The following is a 19,098-nucleotide window of genomic DNA, read 5'->3' as shown; positions in this document are numbered from 1 at the left end:
TTAGTGAGTTGCAAACAGGATTAATACAAAGAAAACAGACTTTAGGCTCATTTAATCAGTGAGAGCAAGTCATCATTACCAGTTTTATTGCATTTGGAGTCATCATGGATACATATCTCTGGGTATGCATGAGGGTGTTCATAGACAGGTGTAATTGAAGAAAGAAGACCTACCCTGAATCTGGGCAGCATCATGAGTAAAAATCAATTGAGCACTGGCATTTTCCTAACGAGATGCAATGTGACCTATATTTGCATGTATGTGTATGTGTGTGTGTGTATGTATGTAGAGGCCATCTACCTCACGTCTTGCTGTGGTGAACTATATTCTTGAACTGTGAATCCAAACTAAAACTTAAGTTGCTTTTTTTTAATTGGGTATTTTATCACAGCAACAAGAAAGAAAGCCAATATAGTGCTTAATACCAAGTATATAAATTAATAAAACAAATAAAAAATTGCATTGCCAATAGGGGAATTAATGAAAATAGCTTACTGCTGTGAACTCTGCACACCAAGAAGTAATAAAGAAAGGTCTGAGGCTATAGGAAGACAATACCAGACGAGAACTGAAGAGCCCCAGAGATGGCGAATATGTCGAAAAATAGTGTCTTAGTTATTCCTGTGAAGAGACCTTGACGGCAGCATGGTCTTTCAAAGCATTATCTTATAAAGGAAAACTTTTAATAGGGCCTGGCTTACAGTTCAGAGGTTTAGTCTCTTATTGTCATGGCAAGAAACATGACAGCATGCAGGCAGGCATGGTGCTGGAGAAGGAGCTGAGAGTCCTACATCTTGATTTGAAGGCAGCAGGAAGAAACTGAGCCACTAGACCTGGCTTGAGCTTCTGAGACCTCAAAGCTCCTCACCATCTAGTGACACACTTCCTCCAACAAAGCCACACCTACTCCAGCAAGGCCACATCTCCTAATAGTTCTATTCTCTGTGAGCCTATGGGGCCATTTTCTTTCAAACCACCACAAATTGGCTCACTCTTTGACAGAATTAATTTTTCCATGGAGCTGCCAGGTCAGACATGCTGAATCTTTCCTGGTAAGCCAAGACCTCGTGGTGACATACAGATTATTAGAAATGGGTTGAATCAAGATGTGAGAGTTAGTCAATAAGAGGCTAGAACTAATGGGCCAAAGAGTTTTTAAATGAATACAGTTTCTGTGTGATCATTTTGGGTGTAAGCTAGCCGGGCGGCCAAAACAAAGGACCTGCTCGCCCTACAACACGTGTATGCCTGAAGGCCAGAAGAGGGCACCAGACCTCATTACGATGATTGTGAGCCACCATGTGGTTGCTGGGAATTAAACTCAGGACCTTTGGAAGAGCAGGCAATTCTCTTAACCTCTAAGCCATCTCTCCAGCCCCAGAATTATTTTTTAATTACATTTTCTGAAGGAGGTGGGAGTATGTGTGTCTGGGCATGAGTGTGAAGGTCAGAGAACTTCTTAGCTTGTAGAATTGAACTCAGGTCATCAGGCTTGGTGGTAAGCACCTTTACCTGTTGAGCCGTCTCATTGGCCCCTCTAAAAGGGTTTTGTAAGCATAAAAAGTAGTACAATAATTTATAAAGGAGTTTCATAAATGTGACAATTAGAAATCATAGTTTCTATATTTCAAGACGTCAAATTAAAAATCACATTTGGATAAGGTTAAATATTGAATGTTTTCAGTGACAAGGGGACAGTGTTTCAGTGTAAAAACGAACAAACGTGTGCAGATCAGGTAGGGGTGCACGTAAATGCACTAAGTTGTTTAGTAGTGAAATAAATGAAGATGGTAGTTTTTGCTACTCAAAAATTGTTACCGTAGTAAAAGATGATGAGTGTTGAGGGGACTAAGCACCAGGAACACAACACCTTAGTCTACTTCAGGTGCTTATTTTAGAAGTCCACATCACATACAAGATAATAGGTGATTCATGCACCAAGACATGACTTTATTAGTTCAGCAGTGGACTGGATGGAGAGAAGGTCATTAAACAGTTAGTGTTAAAGCAACTGAGTAACTATTTAGATGTAAAAGTTGAATCTTTTGCTTACATTAAAATTTTTGAATGAATCAAACAATTAGGGAAAAATAAACTTTAGAAGTAGCAGAAGACATTAGAGAGTTTTATTTATTTTGAATTATGTTTTTCAGTGCTTGAGAGGCAGAAATAAGCAGCCTGAGAGTTTGCAGCCAGCCTGGTCTACGTAGCGAGTTCAGGCCAGCCAGGGTCACACAGTAAGGCCCTTCCCCACCCCAAAATTCGTTAAATTACATTTGTTTATTGTGGGGTGGGTGGGTGTTTGTGCCATGGCCTATACGTGGAGGTTCAGTCCTTCCACTATGGTTTTCAGGGATTGGGCTGAGGTGGTCACTCTTAGTGGCAAGTACCTGAAGCTATCGCTGGTCCATTAATTTTAAAAGTAGTCTTGACATGGGCAAACCTTTTCCAAGTGGAAGAAAAAAAAAACCCAAAGGTCATAAAGACAAAGATGTGAATTGTAAATTTTTTATTGAAAACTGGTGTGTAATCAGATAAAAAGTTTTAAAAAGATCTGACATGGCACCAGGTTTCTTACCTAAAACTAGGTCTTTATATTTGTAAGGGAAGGTCCACCATCAGGGATTTTCTCTTTAAGTCTGCAGACTTTTTGTCGGGGTATATTTTTATGGGGAGAAGAACTCACTAGCATACTGTGCTTTTTCAAAATTTGATTTCTGGGGAATGAACTAACAGCTGTCTCCCTAGCCCTGGTCTGCAAAGATTTTTTTTACCTAGTCTTCCCCATTTCCAAAGTTACCTCTAAAGAATTATAAGTCATTTGTTTAAGTACATGATTAGGAGATTAGAATACTTTTAATCTTTAATTCTTGAAATTCCATACTGTCAAGATATTTAACATATTTTGTATATTTTATATCCCATAGCTACTTGCAGGGTAAAGAAGATTGTTTTCATAGTTTAAAAATTTACATAGAGACCAGGCAGTGGTGGCACGCACCATTAATCCCAGAGGCAAAGTCAGCCATGTCTCTGGTCTACAGAGGGAGTTCCAGGACAACCAGGTCTACACAGAGAAACCCTGTCTCACAAAAACAAAATGAAAAAAAATTTATGTGTAGAAAGACTGTATGATTAAATAGGGTCACATAGCAGTAGCAAACCCAAAATATTTATGTTCAAATACTATTTTCTATAAGCTACACATTGTGTGGGGTACCAGAGAGCCAAGCCAAGGCTTAGCTAATATTTCACTTCAGTAATAAGTTAGGTCTAGATACTTTGTCAGAGGTTGATTTGACTTTATTCTTAAAACTTCTCTTTGGAGTGCTTGGTGTCCATATTTGTAATGGAGATCACAGATTCTAGTCTTTAGAGCAGTGACTCTCAGGCTTCCCAGTGCTGTGACCCTGAAGCACGATCAATAAAAACTCAAGAGGATTCAACCTGAAGGTCAGAAAAGTAAAACAGCCAGCCACTGGCTCTTACCTCAACCTAAGGAATCCAGGAATCTCAGAATGAGACTGACTGAGAGCTGCTGTCTCCTCCTGTTTTATAATGCTAGCTAGGGCTGGGATTAAAAACATGCACCGCCCGGTTTCTGTGGCAACTAGTGTGGCTAATGGGATTAAAGGTGTGTGTCACCACTGCCTGGTCTGTAAGGCTGACCAGTGGGCTGTTTTACTCTCTGATCTTCAGGCAAACTTTATGTGTTAAAATACAAATAGAATGTCACTACTTGACCCTTTAATATGATTCCACATGCTGTGGTGACCCCCAACCCTAAAATTATTTTCATTGCTACTTCATAACTGTAATTTTGCTACTGTTATGAATCGTAATGTAAATATCTGATATGCAGGATATCTGATGTGTGACCCTTGTGAAAGGGTCACTTGACCTCCAAAGGGTCGTGACACACAGGTTGAGATCCACAGTTGTAAAGTATTGTCTGTCACTAAAGATGGTGAGGTCTTGACTTCCAAGTTTCTTCTGATGCTGGGTATTTTCTATTTACCACTCGCACCACACCCTCCAGGGTCCACTTTAAAAATTGTAGACCAGGTGTGGTAGCACCTCCCTTTAATCACAGCACCCAGGAGGCAGAGGCTGGTAGGATTCTATGAGTTCCAGGCCAGCCTGGTCTACATAGTGAGTTCCTGGAGATCTACTATTTCAAATGATATCCATGGATTTGTTGGCTCCACAACCCCTCATTTTCACTAAGAACAGCTCCTCCAGAGCTGTCATGTTAGTTCACTGTTCCCTATTCCTGGTCATTTGATCATTAATGGAGGAGCACTTGACCCAGCTTGGCCAATTCTAGAGAGTTTGCCTGGAACTCTTAGAACAAGAACTTAAAAAGATTTTCTTTACTACTGAGGCTGTCAGCATTGAAGCTACATAGTCAGTTTAAGAGCAAGCAGAAAAATATAAGGAGAGAGAGGAAGAGAAGGAGAGGGGGAGGGAGAGAGGAAGAGGGAGAGAGAGAGAGAATTCTTTGAGATAAGGAGACAAGGTTTTTCTGTGTAGCCCTGGCTGTCCTGGAACTAGCTCTGTATTATGTAAACCAGGCTGGCCTTGAACTCACAAAAAACAGAGCCTATTTCTGGCTCCGTTTTTATTTTATATTTGTGAATGTTTTTCTGCACCACATGTGTCCAACCCAGATATCTATTTGTGCCTTCGACCAGTGGAGGTCAGAAGACAGAACTAGAGTTAGACCGTTGTTGGCTATCATGTGGGTGCTGGGTGCGGAACTCAGGTCCTTTGTGAGAGCAGCAAGTTCTCATAAATGCTGATCCATTGCTCCAGCCACCAGATCCACTCTTCCTTCACTCTCTGTCCTGCTTTGTGATCCAGAATGTTAGCCTCTAAGAATGGACTCAGTTGTCCTCTTGTTGCCTTTTAGTTGAGTTTAGCCAAATTTGAGGCCCCGGTTGGTTGGCCACCTTTCTAAGTGAATACCCTTCAGTTACCTCTTTGAGAATGCTTTTTTTTTTTTTTTAAGATTTATCTTTTTATTTTATGTGTCAGGGTGTTTTGTGCCTGTTGCCTGCAGAGGTCAGAGGAGAACAGGAGATCCCCTGGGAGGAGTTACATAGATAGTTGTGAACTGCCCTGCGAGCGCTGGGTTGGCCTGCAAGGGGAAGAGTTTTTAACTGCTGAGCCCACTCTCCACTGCCAGCTTTGCCTTTACTAGAACTGTGTCCAGAACAACTTTTCTTAAGTCTGTGGATTGAGTGTTCCGACTGTAAGATACTGTGTTTGTAAGTTGAGTGTTTAGAATCTAGACACATTTTTATTTAAATCAGTATTATAAGTGTTGGTTAGCTGTTTAAGTTGAACTGTTCAACTTTTGTAGTTTTTACAGAGTGTAAGGAAATAATTTGTCAAGTTAAATTCATTTAAGTGGTATCAGAAGAAGCTAATTCCTGTTAGAGAAAAGGCTCAGGGTTGAATCATTCATTTTGCTTTTTCAGAGGACTCCATTTCAGTTCCCAACTCCAGGGGGATCTGGTGCTTTCTTTTAGCCTCACACACATGGATGGCACACACACACGTAAATCTTAAAAACTGTTTAGCACTTTTACTAGGTCTTTAGAACACATGGGTTTTATATGTGGTACAAACACCTTTGTTTGGGCCATTACATTTCCGTTTTCTTTCTCCTTTTCTTTTTGTAGCTCTCGCTGTCCTGGAATTCACTATGTAGATCATGCTGTCATTGACCTCATCGTGACCCATCTGCCTCACCTTCAGTTCCCCACCTCTCTGGGGCTCATTTCATTTCTCAGTTCCACACATTCCTCCAGAGGTAGATAAAAGAATCAAGGGGAGGGAGTATAAACACTGGACTGGAAGGTAGAACAGCAATCTGACCTGCTTCTCCTTGGTTGAAACACAGGAGACACTGGGGTTCCTTTGCCACTGAAAAACTAATTCGCTAGTGTTTTGTTAAGGCAGTGAAAGTGCATACAGTTGGAATTGTGCTAACTGGGAAAAGGGGGCATTTCTCGCTGTTTCATTAGCAGAGGCTAAAGTTACTTGTGACACTGATGTTTGAGAAGTGACAGAATGGAGTCTCCTTACCTTTCAGTCTCAGAAACCAGGCTCTTAATATATCTAGTTACTGATCCAAGCTTTCATTCTTGGGGAAAGGATCTCACTAAGAAGATAGGCGTTGTTATCATGGAGGTTGCAGATAGAACAGTTCTGTATTGTTTAGGAATTGGCTCACATGGTTATGAAGGCAGAAACATACCATGATCTGCAAGCTGAGGAAAATTGCTGTATTCCAATCCAAGTGCAGATGTTTGGGAACTAGAGGAGCCAGAGTTATATAAATTCTGAGTTCAAAAGGCCTGGAAACCAGAAACTCTCCGTTCCAAGAGTGGAGAAAGATAGATCTCAAGCAGAGGACAAACTTGCCTTTTTTCTTTCTCTCTCCAGGCACTCGTGGATTAGCTGGTGTTTACACACGTTAGTAAGGGACTCTTCTGTACTCGGTCTGCTGGTTTAGGGCCTGCTTTCTTATCTACCAACTGAAATTCTTTTCCCCATCGCTGCATTTCTTCATGCTATCAGTGTTTTATAGCTTAACAGATCAGCTGGGAACCTTTGTGTGCTGTTTATCATGTGTTCTTACACTAAAATGGTTAAGTATTTTGATATAGTGCAAGCACCTGGCTTGGGAGAGATGGAGGGAGGTTTAAATCAAAAGGAGTTTAGGTTCCATAGACAGGAGTGTGCTGAGGAGGCTATCATGGTGGCCACTTACGGTGAAAGAAGCTGGGTTAGGATATCCAACAGCAACCCACAGAACAAAGAACATGCCTTACTTAAATTTTGGGGACAGTAGTCTCTGGATTTAGAGGGAGAAGCCTCTAAGTAGTAGTTTAGTGAAGGTACTAGGTAGGCTGTAATTTAAGCTAATTCTGTTGTCCCACCCTGCTTTGGGGCTGCTATATTTTAAGAATTTAGTTGTTTAGGGAAGGTACCAGATAGGGAAAGCATGGCTGATCCCCTCTACAAGGACAGCATCTGTGACCTGTATACCACCCATCCAATTTAGATAGTATACTGTCAGCAACTGAGGCAAGGGCAGGTTTTTTGCCCACGTGGCTAGCTTTTGCCATAAAGAAAACAAACTCCATATTGTTGATTGAGTCTTCTGTTCCACCAGGTCCCTTAGTTGTTAAGTCCCAAAGAAATACACAGAGGTCTACAGTTATCATAAACTGGTTGACTCAGTAGCTCAGGCTTCTTATTAATTAATTCTTATAACTTATATCAGCCATAATTCTTGTCTGTGTTAGCCACGGTGAGACAGTCACATCTTGCTTGCTCTGTGTCTGGCTTCCTCTGTGTCTGGGTGACCACTGCAGACTGAAACTTTCCTCTTCCCAGAATTCTCATTGCCCCGTCTCTTCTTCCTACCTGGCTGCTGGCCAATAAGTGTTTATTTAAAATACAAGTGACAGGGTGCAGACCATTGTGCCACAGCACCATATGGAGTTTTTTTGATACCCATCATCTTTGTTGAAATAGATCAGTGCTGCCAGAAACAAATGTGTCTCACTGTCATGAAAAGCCTTAGGTTATTAAACATATTGAATGCCATATTCTGTAGGTCTTTGAAGTGTTTGAATACCATTTAGCTATCTAAATATATCTGTGTATGACCTTGAAAACATACCTAACATGACTATAAGTTTGATATTATGGGTGACTATTAGCCTGTATTTTTAAATTATGCTAAATAGCTTATAGAGATAACTTTCAGTGACTAGAAATTTACATTGTTAAATGAGCTGTATAGGTACAATACCTTAAACAAGATTAGAAACATACATACAGTGTAACAAGAATAACCTTAAATTTGTTTCAATACACAAAATTCCATACTATTATAAAATATTTGACTAGTAGGTTTTTTTTAGTTTAAAAGTAGATTCATTAATCTACCCTTTTATCCTGTCATTTCTATATCATACCCCCTTTTTTTCTTTTTATGTTTATCCCTTTTTTATTATGACCAATAATAACTAGTAACCAACCCCCCTTAAATGGAAACAAACATCCATAACCAGTATTTTGGGAATGTAGCTGTCATTCTCTGGACTACTTCCTGTTGGTTGTGGGTGCTGGACTTTTGTGGGGGGAGCCTCGAGAAAATGAGGATGATTGTTAGGTCTTGTCTGGAGTATTCTGTGAGGCTGGGTCATCCCAGTCAGCAGCTTTGAAGCTGTTCTGGATACAGGCCATCCATTTTTATTAGTGTCTGGTCCACTTGCTCTGAAAATATGCAAACTTTTAAAGGTAACATATTTGTAATACAAGTATAGGCTGTGCTTGTACATAAGTCAGCCAAAGATGATTTTTTTTGTTAATGTTTGAGTAGGTAACATGTATATCACATGTCTTGTACTTCTTTTAGGTTTATTTCTTTATGTCTGTAGTCAGAAGTTCAGGGGGTCTTCCTCAGTCAAACCTGATTTTCTTTAACCCAGAATGAACCCATAGCTTCTTATTTCCTGTGGACATTAAAGCAAAACCTCTCCCCCAAAGTAACACATCTTTTGACTTAAATTTTGAAGTCAAGATATTTTTAAAATATATAGGTTGGTTTAATCAATGAGCTTTCATAATCCAGCATCTCTTAGCAACCAAAACATTTAAAGACACCACAATAACATATAGGATCTGGGCTCTGTATTTCCCATCTTTATGTGGCTTTTTTCTTTTATATTACTTACTCCCTTTTTAAGGACTTTATTATTTTAAAGCTATATATTTCTTTTTTATGATGTCTATATCTTCTCTTTTCTCTCCTGAGTGTGCACATGTTTTTATGACTGTCTATACCTTCTCTTTTCTCTCCTAGGTGTGCACATATTTTTAAGCATATTGTAACCCATTTAGAAGTTTTTTCTATCTGATTCTTTTCATTGCCTATCTGTAATGTCTTTCTGACTGCATGATCCTTTAAACTGTTAAGTGACATGGCTAGGACCAAAGCCTCTACTTTGGCACCTGACTCCACTCACTTGTTTCCCTAAGAGCCTAGCTTCGTGGCGGAGGTACCAGCAGGAGAGCCACATTTCCTGCCTCAGCTCTGGAGAGCTTTGGATCCACACTGCCGCTGAGTAGTGTGCAGCCCACTGCTCATAAACCCCATCTAAGAGCCCTGCCCATGCTGATAGCATGAACCAAGAAGCTGCCTCTGTTTGCCACTAGCAAACAGAATTTACCTGGGAAAAGTCAGTTACCAAGAAGCCACGCTTGACTCTGTTTTTTGTGTGTTTAGAATCAATCCCCTTTAAGTTTTGTCAGATCTTATGTGGAAAATCCGGCCCCACATTAGAATACCATTTGTAGGTGGAGTTTTCCTGTGTCCTAGCAGCTGCTCTCAAATAGCCAGACTGGAGATTCAATATTAATTATAAATGCTCAGTCGATAGCTCATTTTCTACACATCCTGCTTCCTCTGTCTCTGCTGCGTCTCCCTGACTCCACCCTTCTTCATCCCAGCATCCTGAGTTTGGTTGTCTCATTTGTACTTCCTGCCTGGCTACTGGCCAATCAGCTTTTTATTGACAATGAGAGCAACACATTTTCACAGTGTACAGGATTATTCCACAGCAAAAGTGTTTTTAGTATTGTGGTTTATAAGTGGAGTGTTTAGCCAAATCGCTGAAAATTTTAAATACCAAAACAATACCAAAGATAGTATACCTAATCTACAAATGGTCTCATACCATTTGTGGTTGTCATTTCTCAATTCTGTATGAATCTTTCCATAGCTTATGTTTAGATTATAGTTTGCTCATTTCAGTGCCCAGTTGAATACTCAAACGTTATTTATTTACTTATTTATTTGTTTTTCAAGACAGGGTTTCTCTGTAGGTGTAGACCAGGATGGCTTCAAACTCAGAGAGCCACCTGCCTCTGCTCCCAAGTGCTGGGATTAAAGGTGTGCTTAGAGATTTTGTTGTTTTGCTTTTTTCCTCTCTTTTAGCAACTATACAGCAATAGATAGATTTATTTATGTATTATTTCACTGAAGGATGAACACCTGGGCTTAAGAATATTTCTGTTTTAAAATAATGATAAATTGGCTTGCACACACACACACACACACACACAAAGGCACACATTGTGCTTAGATTCTTCAAACAAGACCTGAGGTGGTTATTTCACTGAACTAGATTATCAGCTTTTTACAACTTTGTTGGTATCTACCAAAATAGTATCTAATGTTTGAATTTTTGTCAGGTACCAGCCACTACAAAAATACCTCTTGCCAGGGAAAAGGTGTGAAGATTAGAAATTAGTAAAGAATATGAAGATGTAAATGAAAATAATAAAACAGAGAAACATATAGGACAGTATCTGGAGGAAATTCCAGTGAGTTCTGAAAATTCGCCCGTGTTTAATTGAAAGTTGCAGGCTACATTCATAGTTAAACATTCTATTGCTAGACCAAAACATTCTGTAGGCAAACCACTCCCTGGGTGAAATCCAGTGTTATCTCCATAAAGGAACTCTGGCCTTTGGTCAACGTGGAAACAGGCTCACATTTTCAGGCCTCCACAGATTTTAACTTCTTTAGTTGTGATTGTTGTTAAATTATTTCCTGTCTGACTAATTTTTGTAATACTCAAAACCACCTGCTTGAGTCTTTGTGTGGCTCTCAGACTTTACGTTGTTTTCCTCCTGGTACAAGTATAAAGTCTACTTGGAGAGTAAGAAAACTTACTCTTTGCTCAACATGTTTCCCAGTTTATTGTGTGTGGTCTTGTTTAGGAGTAAAAATGCTGGGTATTTTTTTGCTCCAGTTTGGTAGATGCTGTTAGATGATTTCCAAAGTAGTTGTGCCATCTTATTTTCTCACCACCATTGTGAGAGAGTGCTCACTCCTCCACATCCCTGCCAACATTCTAGAAATACCACTCTCTTGGTTTATCCATTTACCGCATAGTGACCTGTCTGTGCAGCTGTAGTGATGACGCATGGTGTTGTGCCCTCTACCCAGTTCTCTTTTGGGTTCATCACCTGTCTGGACACTATTCTTTTGTGGTGTGTGTCTTTTCCACGCTAGTAATACTCTCTTCCTGGACCTTCTTTTGCCGTTTACTGTCTTTTATTTCTTTTATTTTATGATTAGTACTTGTAATATTCTGTATAAGAAATCTTTTTGTTGAAACATTCTCATTGTCTCCGAAAAGCTTCTTCACATTTAAATTTGTAAATTTGCTGTAACTATTTTTTTTTTCGAGACAGGGTTTCTCTGTAGTTTTGGTGCCTGTCCTGGAACTAGCTCTTGTAGACTAGGCTGGCCTCGAACTCACAGAGATCTGCCTGCCTCTGCCTCCCAAGTCCTGGGATTAAAGGTGTGCACCACCACTGCCCAGCTAATATGTGGAGATCTTTTAAAAGACCCTTGTAATAGTTTAGATAAAATGCTGCGGTTCCCTGAGGGGCTCAGTGGTCATGGGGGGACAGCCAGGTCCCACGAGGAGCCACGTCCCGTGAAAGACAGAGACAGATAGGCACACCATGCAGAGTGAGTTTGGATATGGTTTATTCAATGAAAGGGGAGGGGGAGTAATGGGGTAGAGAGAGAGAGAGAGAGAGAGAGAGCACGCTTGTGCACGCCCCCCCCCATGAGCAGGGGGGAGGGGAGGAGGCCTTAGCCACTTCTTCCAAAAGAGAAGGGCAGAGAGAGCACAGGCTGGAAGTGGAAGGAAGATCAGCAGAAGTGGGGAGTGGGCTGGTCTTGTCTCTTAAAGGGACAGGACAGACCATTGCGACCATATTCTGTGCCTTTGGTCTGTCACCATCTTAATAACATACCACATTACCATAATTATGAAATTATAGTAAGTGATTGTTTCTGGAATGTTAGAGACGCTCTGCTTAGAATGCTATTCTTCGAGCTGTTCCTAGTTGTTTTTGTGTACATGTGCATTTTATTCCTAATTAAAAACAATGAGCATCTCGATTTATCTAAGACTTTTGTAACATGTTTCACTTCAAGTATAGAAAACCTTTTATTAGGGTTAAAGAATGTCTTCATTGCTATTTCAGCATTTATTGTATGTTTTCCTGTAGACTAACAACTTTACTTTTTAAGCTGATGGTTATACTTGTTAAAAATGTTAGAGAACCTGTAAGATGATAAAACATACACATAAAAATACAGTTAAATTGTTTGTTTTCTGTTTTTTATAGGACATCTTTGACATCAGTCTTCTCTACTTGAATGTTTTCAAGATTCTCTGAAGGAGCCAGATTTTTTTTACATCATGACTTAATCTGAATACAAGAATAAAAAAATTATTTTTAATTATAATGAAGGGCTGTGTATGAACACTGACCCCAACTCAATTCTAATGAGCATTTTAGACATGAGTTTACATCGGCAAATGGGTTCGGATAGAGATCTTCAGTCTTCTGCCTCATCTGTGAGCTTACCTTCTGTCAAAAAGGCACCAAAAAAGAGAAGAATTTCAATAGGCTCTCTCTTTCGGAGGAAAAAGGACAACAAACGTAAATCAAGGGAGCTCAATGGCGGAGTGGATGGGATTGCAAGTATTGAAAGTATACATTCTGAGATGTGTACTGATAAGAACTCCATTTTCTCTACAAATACCTCTTCCGACAATGGATTGACTTCTATCAGCAAACAAATCGGAGACTTCATAGAGTGTCCCTTGTGCCTCTTGAGGCATTCTAAAGACAGGTTTCCTGATATAATGACTTGTCACCATAGGTCTTGTGTGGATTGCTTACGGCAGTACCTAAGGATAGAAATCTCGGAAAGTAGAGTGAATATCAGTTGTCCAGAATGCACCGAACGATTTAATCCGCATGATATTCGTTTGATACTAAGTGATGACGTCTTAATGGAAAAGTACGAAGAGTTCATGCTTCGGCGGTGGCTTGTTGCAGACCCTGACTGTAGGTGGTGCCCAGCTCCAGACTGCGGGTGAGGGCTCATCGCTTGCATTTCTACATTTGTTATCTCTAGGGATAAAAGAAGAATTTTCTTGTATTTTAAAGAACAGTCTGAGCATGCCAAATAACTTATTCACAAAACAAAGTATTTGAGTATATACCATGTTAAGTATTGAAATTCAGAGATCCTGCCTTGTTTTTATATTATCTTTTCCCCTTACCTGCATTTGTGAAGACAACTACAAGGAAGATGGTGGGGAGCAGGATTACATTACAAACAGATTGGCATTTCCTCATCCATGAGCAGTTTTTATTTGGGAATAACAGAATGCTCAATGTTAGGGTTATTTGTTGAAAAGCATTTTATACCACAGATCGATGTGTTTGTGTTCTTATGTGAACATTTTCAGGTTTCAAGAATTTCTACACACAGGAATTAAATAATTCATTACCTCAAGTTCTAAATGACAAAAGTCATTTCCTTAGCATTTAAAATAAAATGATTTTGCATATATATTTGATTATTATGTAACTGCAGCCTGAATGTTGTACAGTTGTCAGAACTAAGAAAAACCAGATATTTTCACTTTAGGTAAGTTATGTGCCCTTTATAGTAAAAGCCACAATGGAGAGAGAGGTCATTTGGTAAAATGACTACTTTGCAAACATAGGGGACCTAATTCTGGATCCCCAGAATCGATGTAAAAAAGCTAGCCCAGGTGGACATACCTGCAACCTCAGTGCTAGGGGTCAGCAGAGTTAGGTGGGTTCTGAAGCTCGTTGACCAATTAGTCTAGCTAAGTTAAGTGGAAAGTGAGTGAAGGAAGAGCCTTATCAACCTCTGGCCTCACATGCATGTGCCTCCAACGTGTTTGTGTGTACTTCTCTACACATACCACATGAAAGCACATAAAAGACTTCAAAAAGATAGTAAAATTTACCGTATTATTAGTACCGTATTATTAGCCTTATATAAATAGAGTTTATGAAAACCCTGAATCTCTATATTATTTATAGATTGTAGATCCAGGGAAAACTATGATGTGAGTTTATTAAATTATAGTTTCAGAATTTATTGCCAGAATCAAACTAATTTTTAAAAACTTGTTGAGTAAATTTTCAGATTGCATCTAGGCTATATTCCCTAATTTAAAAAAATAAGTATTTAATGGAAAAAGTTAACTATTTCACATCTGGGTAAATAAGTGAACGCACAGCTGTCTACTGTGTGATATAAAGCAGTGAAAACTTAGTTACTTAATAAGTCATAAATTCATTAGTTGTGTAAATCTCAGATACAACCTAGTATCAGATTTGAATTATGCTTCCCAATACTAAAGAGTTTCTGTCATAACAAAAGCATACATTGAAGATACTATAGACGGGCTCATGGTACAGTGTGTGCCTAGCAAGTATATGGTCCAGGATCTGATCCCCAGCACCGTGTAAGCTGAGTATGTTCATGCAGGCCTATGATCTTAGCACTTGAGAAGTGTAAGCAGGAGAGTCAGAAGTTCAAAATTATCCTCAACCACGTAGTAGGTTCAAAGCCAGCCAGAGCTGCATAAGACCCTGTCTCAAAAATGAAAGTTGGTAGGTATGTGTGTATATGTGTAAAAAGAAGTTAACTCTTTAAACTAGGCCAGGGCTAGCTGAGCTTCCAGGTGTAATGGCAGAGCCAAACTCTGGGATCTAGGATAAGTTATACTCTGTGTCTAGAAAATAAGGTTAATGAACAATGCTTTCAAATAATTTAAGCAAGAGACTGTATCATATTTAAACAAGCAGCGTGGATATGACTCACTCTTGAGCCTGCAGGACCACTTGCACAGTATTGTCACTGGTGTGAGAGTGAAAATCTTTCTCATCAAATCAGATTTTGAGTTGAACAAAACATTTTGCCTTAATCTTTTAAGAATTATTATATCTAATGCTCTGGTAAAATACTTCAAACACCGAGAAATGATTTCTGCTGTATAGAGATAGCATGTGGAGGGTGTAGCTTTCCGAGTGTCCTTCATAGACCCCTAGGACACGAGTTACCTAATAAAGTGTCAGAAATTGTGGCCAACATAAACTGAGCTTGATAAATAGCTCTGTATTTTCTTGTCACCTCACATAATACATTAAACAAAACAAGGGCAGATCACAGTTATAAAAGTAAAAGGTAAATTAATAAAAATATATGTGGATAATTTACTCACTTGCTACATTATTAAAATTGAGTACACCTTACAGTAGAGAGATTAACACCAAGAGAAACAAAATAGGAGTACCTAATTCAATAAATTCTATTGTTAAGAAAAACAAATTTATGGTGGTCATATAAATTTAGTAAAGAATAATCCTTCATTAATTTGACTGTGCAGTAAGTTGTTGATGATGACTGTCAGTCGTATTAACTACAAAGGACAGAAAACTCGTTAGAGTCCCTTTATTTTTACGTTATTGTTTGTGCTGGCTCTCTAGAGATTAAGAGCATAATTTATATGCTGCTGGTAATGTTACAGGTATATTGGTATTATATAGAAAACTTTACCCATTAACATAAAACTTGTTTGTATAGTTTGAGCATCATGTAGATGGATGTTGGGAATAAAATCAGGGTCCTCTGTAAGAGCAGCCAATGCTCTTAACCGTTGAATTGCTGCCATTTTAAAACCAGACAAACAAAACCCAGCGGACCTTAACCTTAGCCTTTGAATTTTCTCTGGTTTCCCATTTCCCATTCTGCCCCTCCTCTTTCTCTAGCGTCCTTCATTCCTTTAGTAAAAGATAGGATATGGAAGAAGTTTAGGATAAAATGTCTTTTCCTTTTCACTGAATTGTTCTTTGTATATAAAAACTTGACTTTAAATCATGCACTTTAAAGTTGAAAATAAAATGTCGATTCTTTACCCTGCCTCTGGGACTGCAATGTATTAACTATCCTTTTAAAAAATATGTTTTAATAAGTAATATTTATATATATAAATATAACGTATATATTTATATATATATATATGGATGTTTTGCTTACATGTCTGTGTACCACATGTGTGCAGTGCTGTGTATGCAGTACCCATGGAGGCCAGAAGAGGGCAACAAATCCCCTGTGCCTGACGTTAGACAGTTACGAACCACCATGCGGGGTTATAGGAATCTAACCCAGTTCCTCTGTAAGAACAGCAAGTGCTCTTAAATGCTGAGCCATCTCTCCAGTCCCTCATTGGTTACTATGACATTGTTTTTGTTGTTGTTTTGTTTGAGACAAGGTCTACTCTGACTGTCTTGGAACTTATCTATAGACCAAGCAGGCCTTGAATTCACAGAGATCCACCTGCATCTGCCTCTGGGTGCTGAGATTAAAGACATGCACCCTCACACCTGGCTAAAGTTTGAAAGTATTTAGAATTTTTAAAGGTATTTATGTTACTTTCATTTGTGAGCTATCATTTTTCTCTTATTTTCATGTTGGTAAGATTGTGTTATGGTTTATGATATTTTATTAATGCATATCTGAAAAGTGTTTTCTGAGTAGCATTTTAATTGATTGCTTCTTAAGTTTTTACTGAATTGATCTTGTTTTTGTGTCACATTTTAAATCATTTTCTTTGTTTTTCAAGATACGCTGTGATAGCATTTGGATGTGCCAGCTGTCCCAAATTAACCTGTGGGCGAGAAGGCTGTGGGACAGAGTTTTGCTACCACTGTAAGCAGATCTGGCATCCAAACCAGACCTGTGATGCTGCTCGGCAGGAGAGAGCCCAGAGTTTACGCTTAAGAACTATACGCTCTTCATCCATTAGCTACAGCCAGGAGTCTGGAGCAGCAGGTAGTGTGTCTACTTTTATTTATGTATGTGCGTGTGCGTGCGTATGTGTATGCGCGTGTGTGCGCACACGTGGGTGTATGAAGGTGAGCAAATGGCAGACGTTAGAGGATAACATAGGTATTAGACCTCATCTTTTGCTTGACTGAGACAAGGTATCTTGTTCTTTTCTGGTGTGTATGTCAGGCTAACTGGCTTGTGAACTTAGTGGAATTGCCGTCTTTGCCTTCCATCTCAATGCAGGAGCACTGGGGTTGCAGATGTGTGCACTCCTGTGTCTGGCTGTGTGTTTGTTCTGGAAATTCACACTCCTGAAGCAAGTGCTTTCTTTACTGAGCCCCCTGCCCAGTCCCTGTCTGAATTTTCAAAAAAAAAAAATAGGTTATCTGACACACAGAGATTGATTGGTGATTTTAACTTAAAGAGTATTCAGTTACCATTAATTTGTTATCTTGCTTTTGCTGTTAAAAAGTGTTTAATCTTTTCATTTAAGTATTTTGTGAAACTTAAAACATTTCAGATATATTTAATTTAGTACTAAGGACATAAAAACCATACCTTAGAAAAAGACCTCCAGAACTTCAAGGTGTCTTTGGAAGGTAATTAAAAATTAAGATAAATCTCAAACTAAGAAATGTAGACAGATACTGTACTTTTGTCTCCTGACCGCCCAGACCTAAACAATCACAAAGAAACCATATTAATTGCAACATTATTTGGCTGATGGCTCCGTTATATTTCTAGCTAGCTCTTACATCTTAAATGAACCCATTCCTATTAGTCTGTGTAATGCCTCGTGGCCATGGTGTTACCTCATTTTCTACATATTTTGTTTCCTTGGTGACTGACTGGCATCTGCTTGACTTTGCCTACTGTCTCTGTAGATCTCTGTTCAGATTTCTTGCCTGGCTTTACTCTGCTAAGTCATTGGCCAAAACAACTTTATTCATCAACCAATAAAAAAGCACTACAGATACAGAGGACATCTCACATCAAAAAAAAAAAAAGTTTAAAATTTTTAAAAATCTCAGTGTTCTTAATGTTCTTTGAATAGTCAAAAAAATCACTATTTTCTGTTAACAGAATGTTCTTAGTTCATTGGAATTTTAATTGCTAGAAAACATTCTGTCTTGATAATTACAATGTGAAAATTTCAAAAGTATAGAAATTTGTGTAAAAAAGTGAGATTGCCATGTTCTTTATCCTGCTTGAGAAAAAGTCTTTTAAGCTTTAATGTGAATTTAATATTTTATGTAATACACTTGGGTTTCATTCCTATTTGCTTACTGATTTGTTTCTATTTCCTCTCCTAAAGATTTAGGGCATACTGCAAAGATTTTAGCAATAACGATAATAATTGTAGCTATGGATCCAGAAGGGTTTTAGTGAGGCCCTGTTCCTGAAGAGTTAGCAGTAGCCATTGGATGTTGCCTTGAAGAGTGGAGGAGGTGTTTTTTGGTCACAGGACACACAGGCATGTAGAGTGAGAGAACAGGCTCCGGACTAGATTTGGAGTCCAGATTCTCCTCTTCCTCTGTGTGACCCAAGCAAGGTTTCTCTCATCTTAAAGAGGAAGCTACTGCAGTGCTTATGCCTGTAGGGCTGCAGCTGGTCTGCCTCATACATGTTCTCATGACGTTAGACATGAAAATACCACAGACATCTGCTAGAGAGTTGGGCTGGTGTGAAGCAAAGGAACATTGAAATGGCTTTTGTTATTTCTTAAATGAGCATTACAACTTAGTTATCTAAACAGATACTGGGCTTCCTCTAAGTAGTCACCGTGGGAGAGTGTATGTAGTCATGTTACACTGGACTGCAAAGGTTGTATCAGTTTGATTTAGTTTGGTTCATTCAGGGTAAATAAAACTAATGACACCGTGCCGTGAAAATCGGGGGTTTGGGTTCAGGCGTGTGTGCAGCTCTGATGTGGTGACACAGCATTGTTGTCTAGTTCATGTTCTAGAGCTGTGCACTCGAGTTGCCACCACTCTCAAAAAATCTAAAAATCATTTCATAATGTTTTACTAAGTTTACCATTTTGTGTTTGCTGCTTCTTAAGCAGATAGGATTAGAATTTCTTTTTGATATACATGTTGTGTTAAGTATAAAAGCTAGCTTTTTTTCTTGTCTACCCTGTGCTTAAAATTTGTAATGCAAATGCTATATTCTTTTGGTCATTTAAATCATAATTCATAAATACTTTTACTTTATATATTTTGGAAATAATCCTTTATCATTGTCTTTGACTACTTAGAGCTATTGGTTTGCTCAAAATAGCTTGAATTATTAAAACACTTAATATGAACCTTACTAATTCTTAA

At 38.8% G+C, this 19,098-nt stretch overlaps 1 protein-coding gene across 3 annotated transcripts in view; it reads left to right on the top strand.

Moving 5' to 3' along the window:
- Window positions 1–19,098, top strand: part of Rnf19a (ring finger protein 19A, RBR E3 ubiquitin protein ligase) — a 41,262-nt gene that overhangs the window by 8,372 nt on the left and 13,792 nt on the right. For 2 of the 3 annotated variants that reach the window (XM_048457101.3, XM_085679106.2), the window contains exons 2-3: window positions 12,238–12,994; window positions 16,569–16,777. In XM_048457101.3, coding sequence (XP_048313058.3) covers window positions 12,372–12,994; window positions 16,569–16,777 — 832 coding nt within the window. In that variant the 5' untranslated portion in view covers window positions 12,238–12,371. Of the gene's footprint in view, window positions 1–12,237; window positions 12,995–16,568; window positions 16,778–19,098 lie in introns of those variants that run through there. The other variant, XM_085679108.2, reaches the window with a different exon arrangement.

The sequence above is a fragment of the Myodes glareolus genome, chromosome 19 (assembly GCF_982192425.1).
Source record: "Myodes glareolus chromosome 19, mMyoGla1.1, whole genome shotgun sequence".
In the NCBI taxonomy this organism is placed as follows: Eukaryota; Metazoa; Chordata; class Mammalia; order Rodentia; family Cricetidae; genus Myodes; species Myodes glareolus.
The sequence above is the reverse complement of the archived record's forward strand: the minus strand, read 5'-3'. Positions and strand labels throughout refer to the sequence as shown.